This window comes from Gobius niger (assembly GCF_951799975.1).
Source record: "Gobius niger genome assembly, chromosome: 12".
NCBI classification, from domain to species: Eukaryota; Metazoa; Chordata; class Actinopteri; order Gobiiformes; family Gobiidae; genus Gobius; species Gobius niger.
Window position 1 is genome coordinate 11,592,909 of NC_136863.1, and position 25,730 is coordinate 11,618,638.

Consider the following 25,730-nt stretch of genomic DNA (forward strand, 5'->3'; position numbering starts at 1 on the left):
CACAAAATGTAAATAATTCATTTCAAATGTAAATTTCATTAAAAAAGACAAGATGTCGGACCTCAACTACATGAAGAGAAGAGGCTAGATAGCATTTGCCCTCCAACCAAAGGGTAACCAGTTCAAACGTCTTGCAGTATCTATTCTATAAACTAATATATACTCCCAAACCTACACATGTATAGTATAATCTCATTTAAAGGCACACTGCGTAACAGTTTGGACTATCCTGTTGCCATCAGTACAAAACATGGTCCTAATGACCAGCCCGACACCAAAAATGCTATTTTTGTAGTGGCAACTCAAAGAATGGATTTGGATAAAAATCTAACCTTTCTGCCTTTAGTCACGTCTCCATGGAGTCATGTCTTAGCAGAGGTGAGCCACTCACAGCGAAAACACATGTTTGTACATTCATGGGGTATTTTTCAACAGTGAAAATATATGTCATAAAATAAATGTATGTATTTCAATTTGATTTTTTTGTTAAAATTCTACGCGGTGTGGCTTTAAGGCATCTGACATCGCTCATTTCGAAGAGTACATTCACAATTTGTCAAAACACATTGTCTAAACTAAATGAAGAGTGAAGTGCAGGGAATTTTCCATCATCATCCGACATCGGTTGGATTCACCAGATGCTCTGCTCGGTTGCCTATCCCAAAATCTTATCTGTAAGTGAGCCAGCACCCCCCCCAGTAAGCCAGCGATCCAGCTTGGCTTGTGGAACTACAGGCTGACAGTAATTGATAGCACATACCCAGCGTGCTAAAATTAAAGGAACTGAGGAATTATTAAAGTCTGTGAGCAGAAATGATTAAGAGGTCATCCAAATTTGTCAAGGAGGGGGAGTTTTCAAAGTCAAAGCTGAAGAATACAAGAAGGACAGAGGGGGGAGTCGAGTGGCAATGTACAGCAGTGGAAAGTTGTAAAGTCAGAGTGTGTCAGAGATCACGGGGCATGCTCCATGGACCTTCCCTGGTCATTGTCATCCAGATCTCGAGGGTCCACTGGGTTGGCTCTGGGGTCGGGCAGCCTGAACACAGCAAACACAAAGAAAGAGGAGTTTAGAATCTCATCCAGAGACACTGGCGCACTTTATCATGGAGATAGTTTTCATAGAACATTCTTAGTGGTCATAAGACTACAGCGCGTCATGGGAATGCTTGCTTGCAAGGCTAGCAGGTTAATGTTCCTGCACTGAATGAAGCACTATTTACTCAAGTAAACGCAAACCTGGGCTCAAGAACTGACTCTGAAGACAAGTGGCTGTTCACAACTACAACGTTTTACTTTTATTGAAAAAACAATGAACACAAAGACCTTTATGGATTATCGATCCCATAACATTTAGTTTATTCCGTACTGCATTTTCCTTGGAGTTGTCAAGTATCTAAAACATGGCTGCAAACTTTTAGGCCATTTTGTTAACCTCACCCGAACCAAGCACATGGTTTGTTCAGTTTGTCATTACCCAAATCTAAAAGCTTCTTGATAAAAGCATCAAAATAGCGACAAAAACGAGGATGAAGGGCAACAATTTTTTTAAAATTAAATTTAAAAAGTTCCGAAAATATAACAAAGCCATGACAAAAAGGGACAAAAACATGACAAAATAGCAACAAAAAAGAAGAAAAAAGACAAAAAAAGTGCTGGATAAAGTGGCAAAAACGTAACAAAAAAAAAAGCCACAAAACAGCAACAAAAAAGAGATGGAAAAAGTGGCAAAAATGTGACTTAAAAAACAAACAAACAAAAAAGCCACAAAAAAGAGGCAATAACGCAATGAAAAATATCAGTTTAGATCAGTTTTGTTGGGCTTGGCTTTCATGTGAGACGTTACACTGGCTCGCTAGTGTCAAGAACATTTTAGATTTGGGTAAGGCCGGTCGAACTAGAGAAAATACACTTGGTTAAGGTGGGGGTTAAGAGGTTAACAGTGTGTTACATGATAGTGTAGCAACTTTCCCAACCGTATTATTTAATGAATTGCTATTGGTCATTTATTATATAATGAAAGCCACAATATTACAACTGTAAAAGCAAAAAAAAGTAAAAAGTCAACTCAAGTTTATTCATCTCAGTCATCCCTGCTGAGTAAAGGAAAAAAAGGCCTATGATGGCAGAATAGTCGAAATGCATTACACACTGAAAAAGTCTGAAAAAGTATCAAACTCCTGAGTGCAACCACATGACGTGAATAACCATGAAGCAGAGCACAGGGCAAGCCGCACATCTCGTAAACAGTTCAAGATGTTTAATGAGAACTTGGGCGCGGCCGCGTGTCACCCCAGTCCCGTCACTGCCAGCCTTTTGATTGGTGCTCCCTTAATGACATCATCTGGCATTCCGCTGCGGTCCGCTGCCACTCGAGCCGCGCTTTCGATTCTAATCATGAATTGACCACAATTCGATGAGATGGCGTAAGCCCGAATTTACTCTCCCAAACGCAACGCTACACTTTGGCCCAATGCCAAATGTGGAAGAAGCTTTGACGGATTTACGGCGAAATGGTTGGCAATAAAGCACCGCCGAGTATTTTCGAATGATGGATTTTCTTTCCCGCAAAACCTCTGAATGCACCTCCCGGCCCACACACATGCATACTCATTATATGGGGATATAATAAAGCTAAGATGTAATCAGCATCAATCAGGGGCCGCCTTAAGTAGAAATCATCCATTCTGTCGCGCTCGTATTAGTCCGCTCCGCCGTGACAGAGACAGAGTGGGAACCAAATTGCAGGGACCTGTAGCAATCAGGGCCGCGCCTGATAGATTCACTTTCACAAGTAGACGCTCAGCGCTCGTCATAAGCTCTAATTGGACAATGTCACCAGGGTGATGGAGGAGTGACTCGCTTTGACTTCTATTCAGTGTAACTTTGAAGGCGCCATGTTGTGCTTTTTAAGGTAAAGTTGAGTAAAGTTAACATTTTGTAACTTTTAAAAGGGACGTATTGCCTTTTTTGAGCTTTTAACATGTTCCCAAGTCAAAAACATACCTGGAGTTAAAATTCACACAACTGTGGGTGATCAAAATCATGTGGAAATACTACATGTTGAATTGACTAGTTATCAGCAGATCACAGTGAGCCATTGGCAGATACATAAATGGTATTAGTGAATAGACCTACAGGTTATCACCAGTGTGTATTTACTCAAACAAAAGAGCTGAGTGCAGTCTTTTAAAAACTGTAAAAAACATCTGAACAAGTACTCTGCATCTACATTAACAGTGTGGTACAAAAAGGAAAGAGAACAGACACAGGACTTGGACTAAGTTCTAAAACGTACATTAAAAAAAAAGATTTAACCATGAATTTTACTTAGCGTTATTAAAAAAATAAATTAAAAGAAACGCCATATAGTTAAGAACCTGGAAAAGGCAATTTATCATAATAAAGGACCTTACGTTTGAAAGTGCAATGTCAGCGCGTTACACTGTGGGGTATAAAAAAGGCCTGCGGTTATATTCATTCAGACTCTGGGCTCTTTACAGTTATGGCATTTAATTTGGGAACTTAAACGTTTCCATCAGAGCCTCCATTTCCTGTGACCTTGAGAGGCGATGGTGCTGATTTATAGTCTTGATTTTACAGCCATCTGTCAGAGCGAGTGGATTTCATTCACTCCAAGTCTCTAGCTCAGCACTGATGTGCAGGTATGGTGCCAAAGCTCGCCAATGCTTACCGAGCTAAACTCACACGGACGTTTCAAAATGCTGCAATGTTGGTGAGAGGAGAGAGCTACTTTCTTTCTTTGTTATTTTTCACTCTAGCGATATATTTATTACTGATCTGTGACACAGGTTTTGGACGCTCAAAGGTATTTCATGCCACAGTTGTTTACGGAAAACAGGTAAAAGTAATTTAGCCCTGATTTTAGTACAAAATGTCACTGGTTCCTGCAGTAAGTGACGCGAGAACGGGTGCAAGAACAATACTTGACATGTTTTGTAGCGATGGAAAGATAATGAAAGCAAGGAGAAGCACTGCATGGACTGTTTATTCAGCACAAAACACCTTGTATGCTTTTAAAGTTAAGAAAATTTGGATAAGCATAATATGGGCCCTTTAAGCAAAGGGATGCTCTATTGTTCAGGCATTGTGTGTTGTATGGCTTATATAACGATGCAAAACATAAACAATCCGGTGTCAAGAGCAGCCGGGATAATTAGTTATTTATTGCATACATGAGAGGTTCAATCTCAACTCCAGAAAGAAATTATGAGGTAATTGGTTTATTGAGAAAGCCAATCAGTCATAATTTGCAATTAGGCTAAGATGTTAACACAATTTAGTGAAACGAGACTGCAATTATTTGTGAAAGTGAATCTTGTTAAAGCACAGCTGTTGGCATCTTGAAAGTGTCTGTAAACTTCAGACTGAAATGAAAAGTGTGTGAATGATGACCTTTACCCATATTACCTAAATATCACTGCTTCCAAAGCATTGGCGCGAATGGTCCTCTAAACTTAGGAGACATTTCAGACAAGCACAAAAGCAAAAGGTTTGACATGTGGCACCCTGACGATGTATGAGCACATTTACTCTCAGGTAGGGCTGTGCAATTAATCGAAATTCCATTACAATTTCGGTAATTACACTAAACGATTCCGAAATCAGCATAATCGAAAAATATATATATATATTTAAATAATTTTTTTCCAAAAATTTTTTTTTTGCAAAGCAGACTTGCATTATTTCATGGCGCTGGGATTATTTTCCCTTCGCATTTCACATGCCATGGCTCATGCTTTTGCCTGACATAAAAACAAACAGTGCTGTGTGATGATGTCATCAGGCCGCGCTGCTCAGTTTACTTGTGCAGGTGTGAGGGCTGGCCAGCAGGGGGCAGGTGTGAAACAGAGACCTCTCCTTAATCGAGGCATACTTGAAATCATTTGTACTTTTATGACTGTTCAGAAAACAGAAAATATTCAGCATTGTTTTTTTATTAATAAATATATAAATACATTTTTTTTTTATAGGCAACAAATAATCGTTTGAATAATTGTGATTTCAATTATGACAAAATAATTATGATTATAATTTTTTCAATAATCGAGCAGCCCTACTCTCCGGTAGTACCAAGATACTGGTGGCATAGTTGATATAAGTACATAGGTCCTGGAAAATACTGTGACCTCTGCCCATATATGGTTAGGCTTTAGTCATCTGGACGTCAAACAGGTAGAAGTGCAAGAACAATGAAATGAAGCTTATGCGCAAATTCAACCTGGAAGACCTACCAGCTGCATTCATTCATCACCTCATCACCGGCAACGCACTCCAATCATCCAATCACGGACCCCGCTCAAGCCGCACCTTCACAACAGCCAATCACCGCAGCTGCTCATCCCCTCACCAGCCGCTCATCGCTCAGGATCCCCTTTTTAAGCTCCCTGGTCCATCACTCAGCCGTTTCCCAGCCGTGCTACGACCCTCCTCCACCCCTTTCTCCGCCTGGCTCCTCCTCAGTTCTGCTCATCGTCAAGTGGCCAACCCAGGTCTCTTCCACCACCACCACCAGGGTCCAGGCTCCGGGGAAGATCATGGCTATCATTCGTCAAAGCCATGCATTCCATATCGTTCCTTCAGTCTTCTAGCGGGGTCTGAGCCCCGATGATTCATGTTCGTTAATAAAACACTCATACCGTCATTCCGTTTCTGTGAGTTTTTCAGGTTGAATTACAGCTGAAATATTTCATTCACTTTTGTGCTTCTGATACCTTAAACTTGTAATAACATTCTGACAGGAGCATAATGCAATGCAAGCCAATGTTTACAGCAAGTATTTGTTACACCTCACAGATGTTCTTGTGAAGCTTGGATTCCAGCCCGTGGACGACAAACGCACCTTACTGAAGCATCTACACAAGTGCTAATAGCAATATGCTGGCTGAGAAATCCTACTTAACATTATTTTGGCAGACAGAATGGCTGCTTCTTCTTAAGGGCCTTGGCAGGGGGAAGCTTCCTTATACTCAAAATAACACTGAAAACGTGTGGCTGACCTATTAGCCTATATCCTCAACATTTAAATGAACTCAGTAGGTAAAGCAATGTTTTAAAAATGAACTCATCCACAAATTTAGGCACATCCAGTGCCAAGGTTAGCAACATCCGAAAAGATAACGTTGCACAATCTTTACCCCTATAGAGCAATATAGTTATAGCAGCCCAAGCATGAATTATTCTTGGCAAATATACAGCAGTACATTTTTACACCCTCTAAGCAGCGTATCCCTGCAGCACGGCTCTGATATATCCCTTTAATCCGGTTTGGTTCCATACATTACCTGTCTCCTCGGTCTCCTCCCCTCAGCCCACACTTCTCATTTCAGGAATCAGCCCCACCTGTCCACACTCACCTTCCTCGCCAATGCAATCAGTCATAACTCCATTAGGAACTAGCGTGGAGTGGGTTCAGATGGTATTTTTATCCCTTTATTAATTCCTATTTGATCATGAGGCATTATGACACTAATGCAAGGATACTGTGAAAGTGGGCTCCTGCAGCCGTATGTGTAGACTGGTTTTCTCTCCGCCTCCCAGTAGTGTGAAATTAAATCTGCCTGTTCTGCCTGTGTCTGCGCTGGTTTCCTCCCAGTCTGGCTTCCTCTAATACAGGGGTGGGAAATTCATTTTCATAAGGGGCCACATGAGAAGCCTGAATTGAGTCAGAGGGCTGCACCAACAACAACTCAAACTTATATCGGGATATAAGTATAATATATCGGGAGTGTATCGCCGGGGTCCATAAACAAAAAAGCTCCAAAATAAAAAAAATGCTGTTGAGGAAACTTTTTTTTCAATAAATGAATAATAATGAGCCTGACAGGACTGTAGCCTCATAAAAACGGCTTACACTTATTGCACTTTATAAGCCTGTGTCACAAGTCTCTGCCACATTGTAGTTAATATTCATTCATTCCACACTCTGTGGTAGTAAGCTAGCCACAAGCCACAGCTGCCCAGGGGCAGTCTGTCCATTTCCCACTTGCCTACAATGTGTTGTTTATATCCTGATCTTTCATTATGTCAGTGCCCTCTGCTGGACACGTGTGGAACCTTAACCCTAACATTGGTCCTGGGCAAACAACTCTGACATTGGCCCTGGACTCTTAATTACTATATTAATATTAGATCCACCAACACAGGGCTACAGAAACAAAAGATTTCGCACCATAGTTGATCTCTGTGTCCTAAATGTCACAAGGAAAAAAAAATCTCCATTATCTGAACTGTATTCTTGAGCTAAAATATTCACACTCTCACAACTATAAACCATAAAGAGCCAAGACTAGAATGCTCATTAAAAATAATAAAAAAAGATAGCTGATTTGTCAAACTGTGCGAAGGCCAATCTATTTCAGTCCCCATTATAATACATATATGCCGCCATTTTAGTTGAATCCAAGACTTTACCTTCCTGTCCCGGCAAACCTTTGCATAATAGACGAGTTTCTACACACTCCACTGGTTTGGACATACTTCTTCTTACCTAACAGCGAGTTCACCTACATCGCCTGCTCCACGAGACGGTGTTGCTGGGCAGAGGAATTGATTTCCTCTCACGTGTCGTTCCAGACAGACCCATACACTGTATGAACTCATCCCTCACCTATCCATTGACAAGTGCTCACCGATGAACTGGACACGAGCCTGCAGCTGGACGATCTTCGCCGAAATCTCCAATACAATTTATTGCAACTATTTGGGCATCTTATGAAGTTTAATAAATCTATAGTAAATCTACAAAATGTGAGTAGTGTTTTTAAATGTTCAGTTTTTAAACACAGCTGGGAACATTAACAATTGAGAAGAGACTGAAACAGGACCAGCTTAACTAACACAGGAATTGACTCTGTGCATAACTTCAAATCATAACAACTCTACCCAAGAAGTGACTTCCTGTTTCGATCCACCACGCCAAAATAAAACCACACAGCTCGTCTCATTGTTCAGCTGGTACTTGCAACATTACAAAAATATAATTAAATACACACATTTTAACTGTTTTGTCTGTTAATAGAAGAAGTAATGAATAAGATGGTGCTTTTATTTTGGTGTGCTGGATTGAAACAGGAAGTCACTTCTTTTGTGGCGTTGTTATAATTTGAAGTTACGCACAGTCACTTGCGTAACTAGCGACCATTCAAATTCCAACCAATCTAACCAATAAGACTTTAGAAGAATATATAAATTGAGATCATTCATTAAAGGAATAGGCCACCGTTTTTAAATACTAAGATATCTTCTTACCTCACTTTAGACGTGTTAATATATCCCCGTCTGGTCTTTGTCCGTGCACTCTGCCAGGCAAACGGAGCACATACGCAGCCTCTCCAACATGTCACATAGCTCCGAAAAAGCTCACGATAGAAGCTACCAAGCTCTTCCACGAGTTCCCTATTTAAATAAAGTTACGTGAAGTGTTTTCATGCGAAGTATATTTACACAGAAATGAAACATGTCGATTTTATAAGCAAATAAAAAGGGGGACTATATTGTGAGGCGTAATGATACGAGGAGCACAGCGTCCGCGTAGTAACTCCTAAAGACTTCTCCCGCTCACTTCCGTCAATAACCTTTAGGAGTTACTGCGCGGACGTTTTACTCCTCGTATCATTACGCCTCACAATATAGTCCCCCTTTTTATTTGCTTATAAAATCGACATGTTACATTTCTGTGTAAATATACTTCGCATGAAAACACTTCACGTAACTTTATTTAAATAGGGAACACGTGGAAGAGCTTGGTAGCTTCTATCGTGAGCTTTTTTGGAGCTATGTGACATGTGGGAGAGGCTGCGTATGTGCTCCGTTTGCCTGGCAGAGCGCACGGACAAAGACCAGACGGGGATATATTAACTCGACTAAAGTGAGGTAAGAACATATTTTAGTATGTAAAAACGGTGGCCTATTCCTTTAAGGGAACATTTCTTTATTTCGAGTGACTATCATGGATAAGGTATGATAAGATATGGTAAGGGGTGCTGTCAATCAGTTCACTTGTTTGGGTTAGCTGGTCTATTTAAGCCTCATTGTTGTCTGCGCTACATAAATCCCATTTTCCCTTACTTATGCAATTGGGGGCAACGCCAATTTCATCATGTACTCAACCAGAACAATCCCTCTGCTCCTCTTCAAGCTTATATGTATAAAAATGTAATTACAAACACATTGACATGACACAAAGTGAAGCTTCCGCCACGGGAGGCAAATGAACTATTTATATTCAGACGGTCTATTCTGAGCCTTTGGACACACGGATGTAATAACTTATTTATTCTGCCTTTCGGGAAAAGCCATTACTTTAGAATAAAATGGGATGAAAGCTCAACAAAGACAGTAGATATTCATACAAAAAAAAGAAGTGTCAGAGGGGAATCGATGCGAACTTCTAGCCTTTTCTCTGTTCTGTTCCATCTCATCAGTTCGCCTGAGCTGGCCCGGAGTAAAGGATCACAGCGTCATGTCTGTGTGAACAGCAGTTTCATTCTTGGACTCTGAGGCTTTTTTCCCCCCCCCATGCACCCATCACTTATTTATACGTTTTAATGCAGCGGATGTATTATTGATGACGGACCATCACTGCCTCCCCCTCTTTCCACTGAGCCCTGTGGAGAAGACACACGCACTGTCCCGGGACTGTCCACAGTGACGGATGGACACAGTCTCTCGTAACAGACTAGCAGGCTTCTTATGAGTTAGAATCAACTGGTTCTGAATATATAACACAAACAAGCAGGATAATTCATAAAGAGGCGTTCAGCATTCCACAGCACGAAAAGACATAATTTTTAACCCTTGACATGTGTGACAAAATTGGTGTTTTTACCGTTGCAGAAGTCTTTAGGAGTCAATATTTGACAAAAATGATGTATGCCTTTTCATCACATATTGACTATTTGGGTTGACCATATACAACATTTACAAATTAAAACTTCACGCATCAGCCTTATTTTTTCCACAAATTACTTCTTTTACAACATGGTTTTATGGTGCAAAAAAAATGTCACCTTTCAAGAAAAAAATGTCATGTACAGGGCCTTTAATAACTGGCACCAATTTAGTGCAAATACAGTCATAACTGTAGAAGCTAAGAGTAATATCCACACATTAATATATATCGCCATACATTTCAAAATAAATGTCCTGATCCAACAAATAAAGGTTGTAGTAAGTTGCTAGTATGATAGTTGGTAACTAGTGTAACTACAGTAAAAAATGTAGAAGATGTTGAAGATTATCCACAAATTGTCATGTATTAACATATTTGTTAATATAAATTCAATATAAAGGTCCAGACCTTAAAAGTAAAGGGTGTAGTAAGTTGCTAGTATAATAACTGTTGTAAATTTAGTGTCACTACATTGAAAACTATTAAAGCTATTGAAGTAATATCCATTAATTGTTATATTTTTTGTATGGATTTCAAAATAAAGGCTCAGACCAGAAAAATAAAGGTTGTAGTAAGTTGCTGGTATAATAATTAATAATTGTTTTTGTCACTTTGTAATGGCTTCGATAAAAGTTGTTGTTAGTTGACATAATAGTTTGTCATCTTGCCAAATTATTATACTTCCTACTTTGTAAATGATGCATGTGTGTGAGAGAGTGAATGGTGGTGGTCGGAGGTTTACTATATCAACTTATTGTTAAAAAAAAAACAGATAAACGATACATTTTTGCGCCCAATATTTTATCGTCTGTACATTTATTAGCATTTCCCCCCCCAGTCTTTCTTTGTAAAACTTTGATTTTTAACTGAAGCAAACTGGGTCACATTATATTTCATGTTTGTTGCAGCTTGTGTGGTATTTTGAGATTATGGACTTTTACAACAAAGGTTTACTGTCATTGTTTTGCTTTAGAGTTGACAGTATAGAGCATCTCAATAATATCGTTTATCGCGATATTTTCCTGCCTCAATTTATCGAACTTTAAATTTGCCATCGTGACAGGCCTAGTCAGAGGGTCTGAACCGTCCGATGCCAACATAGACGACTTCCTGTTCTTGGTGTCCGTAAGATACAACTATTTAGATTCACGCTGGTGAACTGACGTGGGTGTTAAAACGTTCCGGCTACTTTCTTCAAAAGATGCTTTTGAAAAATGCTTGCAACATAACACGATTTTGACCTAAAACCCACTTCAAAAACACAGCATAACTATCATCACACACAGTAACCTAGCACCCGATTTTTAACGCAACAGAGCCTACACCGCTCTGTTGCTTCTTAAACTGGGGTCCATTCTTCATGCTAACCACTACGTACAAAAAATATAGACCGCCCTTTGTAAAACCTCCACTGCCAAACCACAGCTTCATTTATCTTTATGATCTGCTGTTTAGTATGAATATGAGTCTTTGTTTTAAGGGTCTGTGAAAAATGATACCTGGAAAACACTCAACTCTGGAGGTATAACTAACTGGGTTTGGGGTTTCAAACGTTGTATACATTATGAAAATATGATTAATAATAAAAGGCAATAAGGCTGCATGATCAAAGCAATCAAATATCAATTGTGATATATGGTCACATATAGCAAAATGGTGCAGTTATTTAGGTAACGCACCATTTACCTATGTCATCCGCAAAAAAAAAAAGTCTTTCTTATCATGTATAAAATATTTCTTCAAAATCATTCCAGCCTAAATTACATTTGCAAATACAAATCAAGTTTATCTGCATTATTTCTCAGCACATTGTGAATTTGACCAAAGGTATCCAGTCTCCCTGAAGGCTACACGAGCCTGTATTCCCTGTGTCTGTGCCTGTCCTGGCTGATGGATGTACAACAGTAACAAAGTGGAAAAGTGGTGCATTACGTGTGTTTAAAAAAGGGCTAGGAGCCCGATAAGAGCTTTGATAAGACTGATAGAAAAGGACAAAGCTAATCTTACTAATGCCCCCTCAGCCCCGAAAAAACAAAAAAAAAAGTTTCCCCCGCAATAGCCCCTTTTAGACGAAGCCATCAGTCTTGTACCAAAAGTGCTGAATGCCCCCGAGGAGGAGAGAGGCCAAGCGTGATGTTAGATGCTCCATGACTTCTGTCTCTGTCATTCTGTTCCCGTTTTGGCCTCTCTCTAAGGGACGTGGAGAGGTCCTTGCTCTGATTCAGTTTGAATTTCCTCATGCTCTCGGCTGAAAAAAGCTGCAAAGCTCCTAAGTCATCGTCTGGAAGAACAAGTAAGAGAATAAAGGCCAAAGGCGATACATTTGAGTCCTCGCATTATTCTGGATTCCCGCCTTGATATAACATTCTGCAGTTTTACAAGCTGAGGCCTGTGCGCCGGTCGAGTACTCTGGTCTCAAAGCAAGAAGTTCACAAGTTTGATTCCCATATTGGATGGTGCGTTTCTCTGCGGAGATTCATGTCCTCCCCTTGTCTGGCAGGGATTACTCTCGGTTGTGAACTTTTGAGGTTTCTTTCAACCTATGCAACTGGCCAGTCCTGCATCTCGTAAGTTCTGACCAAACCTATCTGATGAAGAGGTGATCTCGACAAGTTGCCCCATCGGCATTAAAGAGTAAACATTGAAGGATTGGGAGGATAAAGGCAGTGCAAAAATAACATAGAATACTTTCTGATACTAGTTAGTGCACTGAATGGAGCAAAGAACCATGGTTTATGTAGTTTACTCAAAATAAAGCAATGATATACTGTGGGTTGGTTGTAGGTCTTCAGACAGCTCTTTTTGACTCGTTTTTCAGTGGCAAGAGGAGCTTTAATCCACACCTCAGTGATTGGACTTGAGGTTGGCTCACATCTGACTCGAAATGTCTGCATACATTTGTCTAATTAGCTCTTGGGAACATCCTTTGCCAGGAGGTGTACTCACTTATTCCACGCTGTCCTGTGAATGTTTACATGTTATGGCTAATAAAATGTGATAAAATGTAAATGTTTGGGTGGTATCAGTTTAAGCAGACATTGTTTAGTCATTCTTGTGATTTTAATGAAGATCAGACCACATTTTATGAGGAATTTAGGCAGAAATGTAAGAAATTCCAAACGGTGAACTCCCTTTTTCCTCCCAATGTAGGTATTGGAGCTTGCATTTTGATGTACTGTGTAATTTGCAATATTCCTGTGAGATCTCATACTACGATATAACAGTTATTGTAACCCTTCTCTTGACGTGTTGACTCGTATCAACACAGCAAACTCTGCCAGTCGAGAGTCTTCATATTGCCAAATGACTAATCATATTGCAGCAGCTCGTTCATTCCCCCGGATGGGTTTAAGGTGTGTGGTAAAATATTAAGTGTTGTGAACGGGAGGAGCAGACAGCGACCTGGAGGCTGCTGATAGGAGGCCAGGTTCTTCTTGATTAAGCAATGAGCGTAAATGAAAACAAGGCTCTGTGTGCACCGGGCCAGCTGCAAATCACAGACAGGAGGAAATAACTATCGCAATTTGCATTTCCAAACAGCGGTGATGCCATCTAAGCGCCCTCCATCACATAAGACGGCACGGCCCATTTCTCAAGCCTAGGGGGGCCCGGGAGAATCGGATCCTTAATGGTTATTGATAGAGCCCACGAGGACGCACTCTTAGCCCTAACTCTCCAGTGGTGCTGTAGTGCTGTGGCGCTCTCCTCTGCACTACTTAATGAAGTAAAACTTGTCACTTCTGCGGGATGATTTAACAGTACAAACAGCTTGTGACGGGAGATGACTGCGATATGGAAAAATAGATTGAATATCGCTGGGGAATGACGGAGGAGGGGGGGGGGCTGGAGTATTAATGGAGTGAGGAAAAGAAGAAGCCACAGCAGTTGGATTTCCATAACAGTAAAACAAGTTCTAAAGTATAATTGAAAATGCAAATGGCTGCATTTCCATAAACTATTGGGAGGTTATTAAAACTTTGCACGACTGGGGGCTTTGTTGAGGCACGGGGAGGAGATAAAAAGTTCTATTGCCAAAGTCTTTAAATGATGTCCTGCATTTTTTTTTTTTATTCAGGGATGTCACACAGTGGGGACACTCCACACACTAAACAACTGGAGCACAAAAATCAATCAAGCTAAAATTGCTCAGTTGAAACATCCGGAAATGGGTGTAAAGATGAGCAGTCTACAGTTGAAACAATTCTTTATCCACATTGACTTGACTTGTTTAATAAAATGGTGAAACTACAAGAGAACCTTTTGAGGCAGTATCCTATCCAATTTTCCTCAAATTGTGGAACAGGTTTTCATGTAGTCATCTGTATTTTGTTGTTGTAGATGTTCAGTCTCTCATACAAAGAAACTTCCTCTGTTCAACTGCTATTCTGATTGAAAACTGGGCCTATATCTACTTCTAGCACTACCACAACTAATTACTCACATAAGCAAAGACTCATAACTGGCAATTTACCTCGTCTCTTGATCTAATTGGCCATTGTCCGGAAGGGCTTACATCATTTCGCCTGTCTGCCAGCGTGCTCTATCCCCTGGCTGCACAGATTTATGACCTCCCCTCTCATCTGATGACATGTCCAGGGACGTGTGTGCCTAAAATAGCACCTGCAATCACCTGCCATTGCGTGTGCGCACTCCACAGCCTCTGCCAGGCCGAGATCCCGCAGTGACAACGTGAGATATAGGTGTCTTTTAATGAGGGGAACTCGTGGAAATCATGGGGCACAGAGGTGGACACTAGAGAAAAAGGGTGACACTAATGGCTAAGGTCTCCAGACAAGGCTATACATAATACGAGGCAGTGTCAGTGTAGTGTAACACATTTTTAATACCTTTCAATACTCAATGAATAACCTTTAGGTCATCACTGTAAAGTACAAAGTCAGATAGTAAGTCATTTCAAAATCAAGGTTTTGTTCTTCAGTCAATGGAGAATAACTGTACCTCATTATGTGAAAAACATAAGCTTTCTTTCAATAAGCAGGTATGACCATAGAGTGTAGAAGTAGCATTCTCCGCCCCAAGTCGAGACATATCTTCAAAGGCACTGTCATTATTTTCATAATAAAGATGGGTGGTACAAGCTATACCTTTCCAACAGGATTGGAAGACATTGAGCCTGCTGCCAGATACACATCGAAGCTTGGATGAGAAGCGAAACGTCTGCAACACTTTGACCTCTTAACATGATCTTTTTCCTCAATTTAGAGAAGACAAAGTGAGGAAATATGTTTTTTCCAATCACTTTTTTGGTGGGGTTTCATCAAAAAATTTTTTTTACCACATTTGTCACCTTTTTGTTGTTCTTTTGTTGCTTTTTTGCCACATTTTTTATTACTTTCCTGTTGCTCTTCTTTGGCTTTTTGTTGCGTCATCATCGCCGTTTTTAGTAACTTTTTTGTCACATTTTTGTCGCTCTTTTGTAGCGTTTTCGCCACACATTTTTGTCACTTTTTTATTGCTTTTTTTTTTGCGCAGCACTTCCTGGGTTTGTCCCTGTTTCAGAGCTGTGTCAGCTCCACCTTCTCCTTCCTGCGCAGCTCTCTCCGCTCCACAATAGTCTTCCACCATTTTCTAGGAGGAGCTTAGCAGTTAATCTAATAATCTAATAATTTTGTTTTCCGGTGAACGTCCATTAGCCAGAACAATAGAAGGCATGTGTGGCTTAGCTGTGAGTCTCGCCTGGATACCTCCTCGTTTGAGATATGAGATTATGACATAGTAAAAGGACCATCATAACCACAATTGAATGTGGTCAATCTTTTTTTCTGAATGTTGTCGAGGGAGTACATCAACAAAATTCAGACAATGTTACAAAAATGAAAAGTTCATGGATTTTTAAGTGTCATTTAGTAAACCTTATGTATTTACATAAATAGTCTAAATAATAATAATTAAAACAAATCTGTATATCTAATATCCCCCCACATTTTAAGCACACAGTAAAGCTTGCACAGTAAATTACATATTTTACACAATAATATAAATCCATCTCCCCCACACACAATTAATGTGACAATGTTGTTAATCGTTTCTCATCAAATGCGCTGTAATCTCTGCAGAATCTTCCCACGCAAAAACGCCTCTATAGTGGCTGCCCTCAGCTCCTTACCTTCAAGTGTTGTTTTTTTCAAAAGCAATATTAAGCATATAATTGTCTACTCACATACTCTAAAAGCACTCAGACATAAGCACTTGTTCCCCACGCTCTGTACCACTTCACTAATGTCTTGTTATTTTAAGGCTTGAATATATTAGCATTTGCTTTCGAAGCCACTTGTCACCTTTTGATTATACAGTATTATTGTCGCTGCAAAAAAGGATTTCAGGTTTTTTGAGGAAAGGAAAGAGTAAAAACAGAGTGATCCAGAATGGGTCAGTGAACTGCCTGTCTGTTTTGCATTGTACACTAATCGTATGCACAACTTCTGCCGGATCTTGGTGTCTATAATCAAAGAAATTATTTTTAGTCCTTCTGAAAAAGCAAGCTTTATTTGTGTCCTGGAAACACAACAATACCTTGTGTGAGGCCCAGCATCTCCATTCATTGCAGTTGTATTATGTCCTCATCAAGAAAAGGTGCTTTTCTTATGTGATGGTACATTTTTGGGGCTGCAGAAATCTACAACCCTAATCTATTCAATTGTTTATATATTTCAACAATTAACTAATGCACGAAAGTGTATGGTTGTATAATATTTTATCTAGAACATGTCACATATATGTCGATTCATCATTTGATTACTTTTTGAAATTTGAAATTACTTAATTTAGTGTGTTTTCCAAATCATTTACCTAATTTTGTATAGTTTATGACTGTAGAAAAGGGGTTTCAAGCAGTCACCTATAAGAGGTTGTTTTAGGATTAAGGACATTTAATCTTGAGGACATTGCGCCTCTCTCCTTCAGAGGCTTCATCAGCAAATCTCAATTCTAACACTACCCAGTACAGATGATGGCTTGTAAACCTTTTTCTATTATTGCATTTGTTTGTGTCGCTACGGATTCGACCTGTAATGTATACAGGTGAACTTGAGTAATCCACTTTTCTCCACAGTACTCATTGCCAGCAGCCAGTACATCAGAGTAGATGAGAGTGTGAGAATGGACTGCATTAGGATTCGGCTGTGACAGGCCGGTACGTGGGCTCAGGTGCTACCAGCTGGACAGGTGGCGGACGGAGAGGATGACTCACTGCTTGGAATTCATTTATGCCTTCAGGCACAGTTAGATCTTATTGATTTAAAATACTACAGAGGGCTGTGCAATTAGTTGAAATTCCACTATGATTAGTATACTTATTGATAACAAAAAGTAAGTAACAGAGAAAACGAAGATCATTGTCACCAACTTTGCAAAGTGTTTAAATGTACGCCCCGCAAGCTTCTTCGCCAATAGGCCTACCTCTCAATACATGCACTCACATGGCAGTTCAGAAGTGTCTCGCAGTTCAATTGCTGATGAAAAAAAAAATGGCTTTCATTTTTAGGGAATTATATTCTAACTGTCAAAACAAAACCTAAAAATAAATCAGGACCAACAATAGCCTTATTCTTGTTAATGTATTTCATTGTACTGATTTTTAAATGTAGATTTTAAAATGTGTGTATTGAATCCATACACATTAAATTCCTTCCCAATAGATCTTTTGCACATTTGTGAGTTATGAGCATCACCGAATATTGCGATAAAGATAATTCGGCGATATAATGCACAGCCCTTGGTACACATTGCAAACTCTGCATCTGCTCGAGGAGAAACGGAAAATGAAAGTATTGTAGACGGTCTCTGGGTAGTGTGCTGATATATCCACTCCATTTCTTTCCTGCCTAGAACTGTTCAGCAATACCTGCTGAGCTACAGCCGCTGCACATTTGCCCTTTCTATGATTCATTCACTTGATATACAGCTGTCTCAGCTATTGATATAAAGTGACTGTAGCACACTATGTACTGAAAAATAACAGCCTCTCGAACTCGGAGCGATTTGTTACTTTGGGTTGTCAAGAAAGATTTCAGACTGGGATTGTTGTGTCATGTTCTGGTGAGTTTCAAGTGACAAACATGGAGGACAACAGAAGCTAATTTTAAACACATATTTAAATACATTATTGCAAAGGTAATATTTGTAGAATGTCCTCTTAAAGAGTTAAAAAGACTCCAACAACAGCTGAACCTGGGTTGCCTACGAGAACTTTCCTCATGTGAACACTAAGCCTTCAGACTTCAGTCGCTAAGCTTCAACTTTTGGACGATGCACCATAGTGCCTGATGGGAGGCAGGTGCTGAGATTGTGGAAGTTGATCAGAGTTCCTTTCATTTCCACACTAGGACACACTAAGTGATTACCAGTCTTAGGAGATTTTATAAAAACTTAGGGTGGTCATTACAAGAGTACATTTTGTATGATTACAGAAAGACCTAACACATAAGTGACAATCATGAGGCGGGTGCGTCCTGTCCCCCCTTTCTTGATATGGTGACAATTGCTTGAAAGTTTTATTATTTACATTATGTCATGTCAAATGGTACCAGTGACTGCGTAACTGGGCACTGCTTGATTTGAGTCAAGCTTTAGTGTTTGCTTGGAGAACACTACTACGGACTGAACTTATTCCAGTGTGTATGAGCATGGAACCACACTCAACAAACTGGTACGATTAATTTACTTTTTTGGACGGCTTTTTTATATTAATTTCTTGTACAACAGAATTTCTATTTCAAGTCTTAATGCAACAGATTTGGTAAAGTTTAAGCAGTCTTCCTTCGCTTTTTGAGAACCCCCACAATATTGGCAAATGTGCAAATTGAAACAATATTGACCACCAAATGCCTGAGGGACACACAGCTGGACACTAGAAAGAATAAAACTTGCATGAAACAACGTGATTCAAAAATGATGGAACAATTGCACCGAGGGGAGACCGTCTGGTTCTTTCAGAGTCACTGCGCTATTCTTATTGTTCACTGGGACTGAAAAACAATGCAACACCCCGTGGTGGCTCCATGCTGCTCCGCGGACTTAATCAGTGAGCGAGGGAAGAGAAGAGACAGGGCGCTCCTACAGGCAATGCATCATGGTACAGGGACAGTGAGGGGTGCTGGACGGGGGGGCTGCGTTGTATGACCCTCTGTGGGCGCGTATTCATCAGAGCAGAGCGAGAGAGAAACAGACGAGGACGAGCGCCGGATGAATCGCCTCAAGAAGACCTCATTCAAACTCATGTTCATGTATGCCATTATTTTAAATAGCAAGTCCTGGTGTGCGCCACAGTCAACAATATCTGCGTTACAGCCATGTTTTATGCATATTTTATGTAGATGTGTTCTCTCCACAAGTTATACCTTGGCTTCACGTATTCTTCCCACCATCTGCTCATACATAAAGAGTTTATGATTCTCAACTGGTGGGTCAAGGCCCAAAAGTGGGTCGCGGGACAATTTCCAGTAGGTCACGAGCCTTTCCCAGAATTTATTCACTGTCACTGTGTCCTTGGGCAAGACACGTCACCCTACTTGCCTCCAGTGTCTGCGTACATTGGTGTATGAATAAGAGTGTGAATGGGTGACTGGTTCCTTACTGTAAAGCGTTTTGGGCCTGATAAAGGTAGATAAGCGCTCTATAAGTTGAGTCCATTTACCATTTATTTTATTAAAACGTAGGTACTGAAACTGTGGAATGTTAGAATTACATATTATTCAGTTGTTTTGATCGGGATTTTGCCTTTAAAGGTTGATCTAATAGTTATTCAATATTGATTTGTGGGGAAAATAAAGTATTTTGCATTGTAGATTAAAGCAATACTAAGCAACTTGTTCACTTTAATAAATCCGTTCCGTAGTCCCTCTGGGGGTAATACAAGTGTTGATGGGATGATTCGGGGGTTTCATCTCCCCCTGGTGTCTCTGGCTAGAAAACCACAATTGCAACTTGACTGCCACCAGGTCGGAGGCCCCCAATACACACTGACTCATTGAATCATGAATCAAGAAGCTAACAGGATAATGGGCAAAGCTAACTGCGGGCTAGCGCCACTAAAACAGTGTCTACAGCCAAGTTTGAGTGAAAAAAATGATCTCCGTTGTGTAATTGGATGTACAATATGCCTCTCTCCCTTTGTCTTTTCTGTCAGCGTAGTATTTACTCTCACGGACAATTATTGAGTAAAAAAACGCAACATGCTACGACACCTGCAGTTAAGAACCACTGGTCTATATGATGACCAGTGGTTCTCAACCGGTCATCAAATAGACCAGTGAAACAAGGTGACTGATTTTTAGTGGAGATAGTAAAGCTCTCTGATTTGCTTGATATTGGGTCACAGAGTGGATTAAAGTGTTCTGGTTTACCTTCAGGTTTGGTGAAGTAGTGTTGAGTAGCCGGAACTATTGTTGAAGACAGAGTAACCCTACTTTAAAAATTATCTGACTCAAGTAAAAGTCCCAAATAATTGATCAAGTGAAAGCAAAAGTATTTCCAAATATAGAACAAACTTCTGTTTCACATGTCTACATGAAGATCTGATCACTTATAAACTCATGTGAACAGAAGCTGATTTTTTTTTTACTGAAGACTGAGTATTTATACTACTAAATAATATTTCTCAAGGAAAGAGTATTATGTCATAAAGCTATTCTAAGCTACTCAAGTACAGGTAAAACTTGAAAAATTCGAATATTGTTAATAAGTGCATTCATTTCTGTTATTCAACTTAAACTGTGAAATTAATATATAATAGACTCATTACATGCAGTGTAAGTGTAGCCTTTATTTTTTATAATTTTGATTATTATGGCTCAGCTTGTAAAAACCTTAAAATAAAAAATCATATAATTAGAAAATTTTGAAAATGGACTGTTAATCATCAAAATTATAACAAATAAAGGCTTGACATATGTCACTTTGCATGTAATGAGACTATATGATAAATAAGTTTCACATTTTAAGTTGAATTACAGAAATAAATGAACCTTTGAACAAAGCAGTTTCAGTTGTACATGAACTTGAGTAAATGTAACAGATTAAACCTGCCTCTGTTTGAAGAAGCGTAATTGGTTGATTTCGATAAGATTTATGTGACTAGAAAAATGCTACTTTCAAAATGAATGCAGAGCCTACACGATAATGACTTTGCTTCGCGTGGCCGAGACATAAAGGTCTTTTCTTTCCGGCCAACAATACATGCATTCAGCCCACCGCTTGATGCATGTATTATCCCGAGACCACCTCCCACCAGATACGGACCGTGGACAGCGATGCGAAAGGGCCACTGAGGCAGGAGTAAAACGGCTTGTTGATGCTCAGCCGATCAGAACAATCACACGGGTCGCTGTGCCCAACATCAGGTGGAATCTGATAGAAATCTCTCTGCGTGAACAGATTCTACCTACAACAAAGAAACCTGTCATCAATCATAGGCAGATGAATGTTGAGATATGACTTGGTTCATTTACCAATTTCCCCCCACCGACCACATAGGCAATTGAGGAATTAATTGCGGGGAACTGGAACGGTCCCAAAAAGTGAATGCAATGTAAAAATCTAATTTGTCGCATTATAAATCGAACACTGACCTGCGCATGAAGACAGGCAGGGAGCATGCATGTGCGTAATGTTATATGGGCCAAATAAATCTTGTTTTCATAAAAGTCGTGCTAAACTATGTGAGAAGGAGTGCTTCTTAAAGTTTTTTATGCGTCCATAAAACTCCTCGTCGCAAATTAAACGGCAATGAGTGGCGTTAAGAAGATCCCTCTGAGGCAACAGGGCTGAGATAAAGAAATCACTTTAATGGTCCCTACAGTCTAACAAAGGGCCGCAGTACAAATCTTCAGGATTTAGCCTCTCCGTTGCAGTCTGAGTGCTGTCTGTCCTCTCCTGACTCTCTCACACCAATTTTTACATATTTGCCCTGGAGTGGTACAGACCTAAGAATAGCAGAGTTATGTTTTATTCATGTAACAAATATGTTTTCTGGTGTGGAAAGACAGGGCTTGACAAGGGACATCTATTTGTTGACAGATTGGTCCTGTACTTTCCTTGTTTGTAAATTCAAGTTTTGATCCAATTGTTTATTTCAACAATGACTAGGGCAGGGTAGGAAAGATTTGGACCAGTACTTTTTTTTACGAAACCAGTGCCTTAACGATCATTTTATATTACAGAAGGTCCCGCCTTTCTCTGGAGTTTGCATGTTCTCCATGTGTCTTTGTAGGTTTCCTCTGGGTGCCCCTGTTTCCCATATCACTGAAAATATGTACAATAGGTTCCCCTCAGAGGCCAGGAATCCCCTGGAAATGAGATTCCTAATCTCAGTGGGACTTTCCTGGTTAAATAAAGGTCAAATAAATACATCACAATTATAAACTATGAAATTTCAGGACCAACCAGGCGTCAAAACTTACTACTCTAAAGAGAAGTATATTTTCAGTACCAGTTTTTGATACCATTTTCTCACACAGTACCTGTAGTGCAGTACCATATCTCATCAAAAATACGCTCCGGCACACCATCTCCTATCAATTTATTGCTGCTACATTTCGGTCAAACCGACCTTCGTCAGGCTTGAGGACAGCCCATCCTCTTATGTCTTATAAATGACTAACTACAGTTACAGACTTATATAAAAATCAACGTGTTGGCTGACTTGTCCTATTCCCTATAGTAAGTTCACCTTGGTGAGAATGACACAAAGCCCAGGCCTTTGTTTAACAGGAGAGAGCAGGAATACACACCTGCAAGAATGTCACATGAAATTATGTTCTTTTTACCAACATTTTCCACAGTGGAACTCCTACATTACACTACTGTACTATCACGTGCTGTGTTTTATTTTATCTTTCCCCGTCACATAGTGAAACCTGTGAAGTAAATATGAAATCACGTGGGACCTCAATGCATCTCAGCATAGCAATGATTCAATTCAATAAGATCACTTACTTCCCTAAGTGATCTTTTAATGTGAACTATATCCATGGCTTAAATTGAAATTCCTCTATCTGACGCTGCTTTGAAGTTTGAATCTTAAGCCCCGGAAGAGTGTGAGTGGGAGGCAAAAACAGTCCGGGGAGATAAACTTTATTATCTGTCCTTTGGAAAGCACAAGGCATCAGCTTAAACAGGTGGTGAATAGCGAGGACCTCTGCTGTCCCCATTTCACTTTGGCTCGAGTTTGGAAGCACAACTTTTGGGAATCAGGCAGTTAGTTTAATACCAACTCTGCTTTCTCACTGACCTCAACTGTCCTCTTTGCAATTCCCCGTATTCCCGAAGAAATTTCTATTTTTAGCACAGGCTACATGCTAATGCAGCTGGAATGAAACTCGCTACGATTTTCAATGCACGATGAAACAAAATGGAACTGGAAAAGTGGGATTTTAGTGAGAGGGTCAAAAACATGAGCATTGAATTACAATGAGGCTGCTTCTGTGACACCACTTAGGAAAGCTGTAGCAAAAAACTCTGTTGTGTCTTTGTTCTTCCCTTTCTATGCTCATCTTCTTTCAACACCTCGACATCTATACAACGAACTCCAGGAGTAAGTGGTCACTATTAAGCCAGCTGTGTACGCAAGATCTACTGGTGCTGTGACAAGAGAACCAGTTAAAAAACAAGCTAAAACAATGAAATCTAATGGTTAAGGTGCTAACATTTGCTGTGAAGGAAAGTGTATAGTTTTAGAAAATGGAGAGGCTTTACGGATTACAAAGTAAGGGGCAGGCATTATGAGAGATGAAGACTGAAGAAGAACGCTTACTGAAACATATAACACGGCTTTTGCATAATTTCACCATAAAGCTATGAAACACCACTACAACCCTCACATAAAATTTAAAGTTGGGTAGAGTATATTTATGTAAAAGCACCCCTAGCCTGACTTTTCTCTGACACAGCCTGTACAACGCAATAGGCTCTGCTCACCCTGTCCCCTCATGCCCCGTTTTCTTTCCCATGGGCTCCATCGATCCCGGCTCACTGGAGGGAGACTTTGACTTTGATGTGCAGTCATACGACCTGCTCCCTGGCTCACTCCCACGACCGGAGCACCATTCTGCAGTCTGACTGATCGGAGCCGTGCCCACTCACTTGGCAGGCGGGCAGCAGACCCCCGCTGCCTCTTTCAAACTGCCCTTCTGTAGCAACAGAACGCCGGCGCCACCTTAATCAGTCAACCACCCAGGTGTCCATCCCAGCCACAGCGTCTGGAATCTTGATTTTTCTCTGGTGAGATTCACAAATTAAAAGCCCGGTGTCTTCTCCTAACACCCTTTAAGCAAAAACTGTGTCAGCCTATAAGGAGCTAACTCAAATTATGGCCAATGAATCACATGACAAAAAAAAGAACAACAACAAAAAACGGGTTACTGTCCTGAGAAGACTCTTCTGCATTCTTGAAAACACCAACTCTTAACATTTCTACCTGAGCGTGGACACTGCTGCCCCCATTTGGAGCACACTATGGAAAAAGTCTCCGAGTCACATATGGCCGGAGAAGCACTCTATTGTGAGGATCTAAACAAGAACACAAAGTAATGCAGGATAAAACAGACTGCGACGTGCGAACAGACGGGCCATTAGGCAAAGGCTTCTGTCATATGAAGGCTCCCCCTCCCAACACCCAGTCCCTGTCATCCTAGTCGTGAGTGTGAAGGACACCCAGACAGACAGGCCACAAAAGCTGGGCTCCAGACTGTCACAACTCTCATCGGGGTTGATAAAAGTGTCCCACGCCTCCGCCATCGCCCGTCTTCTCACTCTGCAGAATGTTAAACACACAGGAATAAAGGGTTCCCCTCAGGGCTACGCGCAAACATCTCCCTCTGCAGCAAACACACGCATATCTGCAATGACTTCCACAAGAAAACCTGCAGCTCAGATTGCCTGGGAGACTTGGAAGCAAGAGCAGAATGCTGAGCCAGTTTCTTTTTGGGGTGAACAGTACTCCATAATGCATACAACTGTACAGGACATGCTTTTTGATCAATATTAAATCAGATAGATAGACGTTTTTTTTTTGGTTTGAGGAGGTGATCCAAGTACTCTGCAGTAGTACTGTAACCAAACACATGGTGAATGCCCGGTTTTGTTGCTGAACATGGTCTGGTTTATTCCAGAAAAACAACCGTGTGGGAATACCAGGTGTTGTAAGTCGGGTGAGTGATGTGTGTCAATGGCTGGTGGTTGGAAGGTCGATGTTGTGGACTTTGGAGAGAATATATAACTGGCCCTTGTGAAGGCGTGTTGAGTGACTTGCGTTCATGAAAAGCACAGTAACAAGAGACATTTCCTTCCCTTAACCTCTTACCCCCCGCCTGAACCGAGGGCATTTTCTCCAGTTCGGCTTTACCCAAATCTAAAAGCTTCTTCACTGGAGAGCAACAGTGTAATGCCTCATTTGAAAGCTAAGACAGACAAAAGTGAGTGAAACTTTGTCGTCACATTGTTACAACATTTTTGTCACATTTTTGTCACTTCTTTGCCATGTTTTTGTTGATTTTTGTTACTTTTTCATTGATTTTTTGTTGCGTTTCTGGCACATTTTTTGTCGCTCTTGTTGCGTTTTTGTCTCTTTTTGTGTTTTTTTTTGTATTTGCTTTTTCTGTTGTCTTCATCCCATGTCATGTTTTTTTTTGCGTTTCTAGCACGTTTTTTGTCGCTCTTTGTTGTGTTTTTGTCACTTTTCCCTTTTTTTCCTCTTTTTAATAGCTTTTTGCTTTTTTTGTCATGTTTTTATTGTTTTTTTGTTGCATTTTCTTTGTTTCTTTTTTGGACATGTTTATGTTGTTTTTTTGTTGCGTTTCTGGCA

The 25,730-nt window shown here is 40.3% G+C and overlaps 1 protein-coding gene across 1 annotated transcript in view; it reads right to left on the reverse strand.

Moving 5' to 3' along the window:
* Positions 1-409: 409 nt before the first annotated feature.
* trim44 (tripartite motif containing 44) overlaps positions 410-25,730 on the reverse strand; it is a 65,287-nt gene continuing 39,966 nt past the window's right edge. The window contains exon 6 of the mRNA XM_079568530.1: positions 410-1,036. Coding sequence (XP_079424656.1) covers positions 952-1,036 — 85 coding nt within the window. The 3' untranslated portion in view covers positions 410-951. The remainder of the gene's footprint in view (positions 1,037-25,730) is intronic.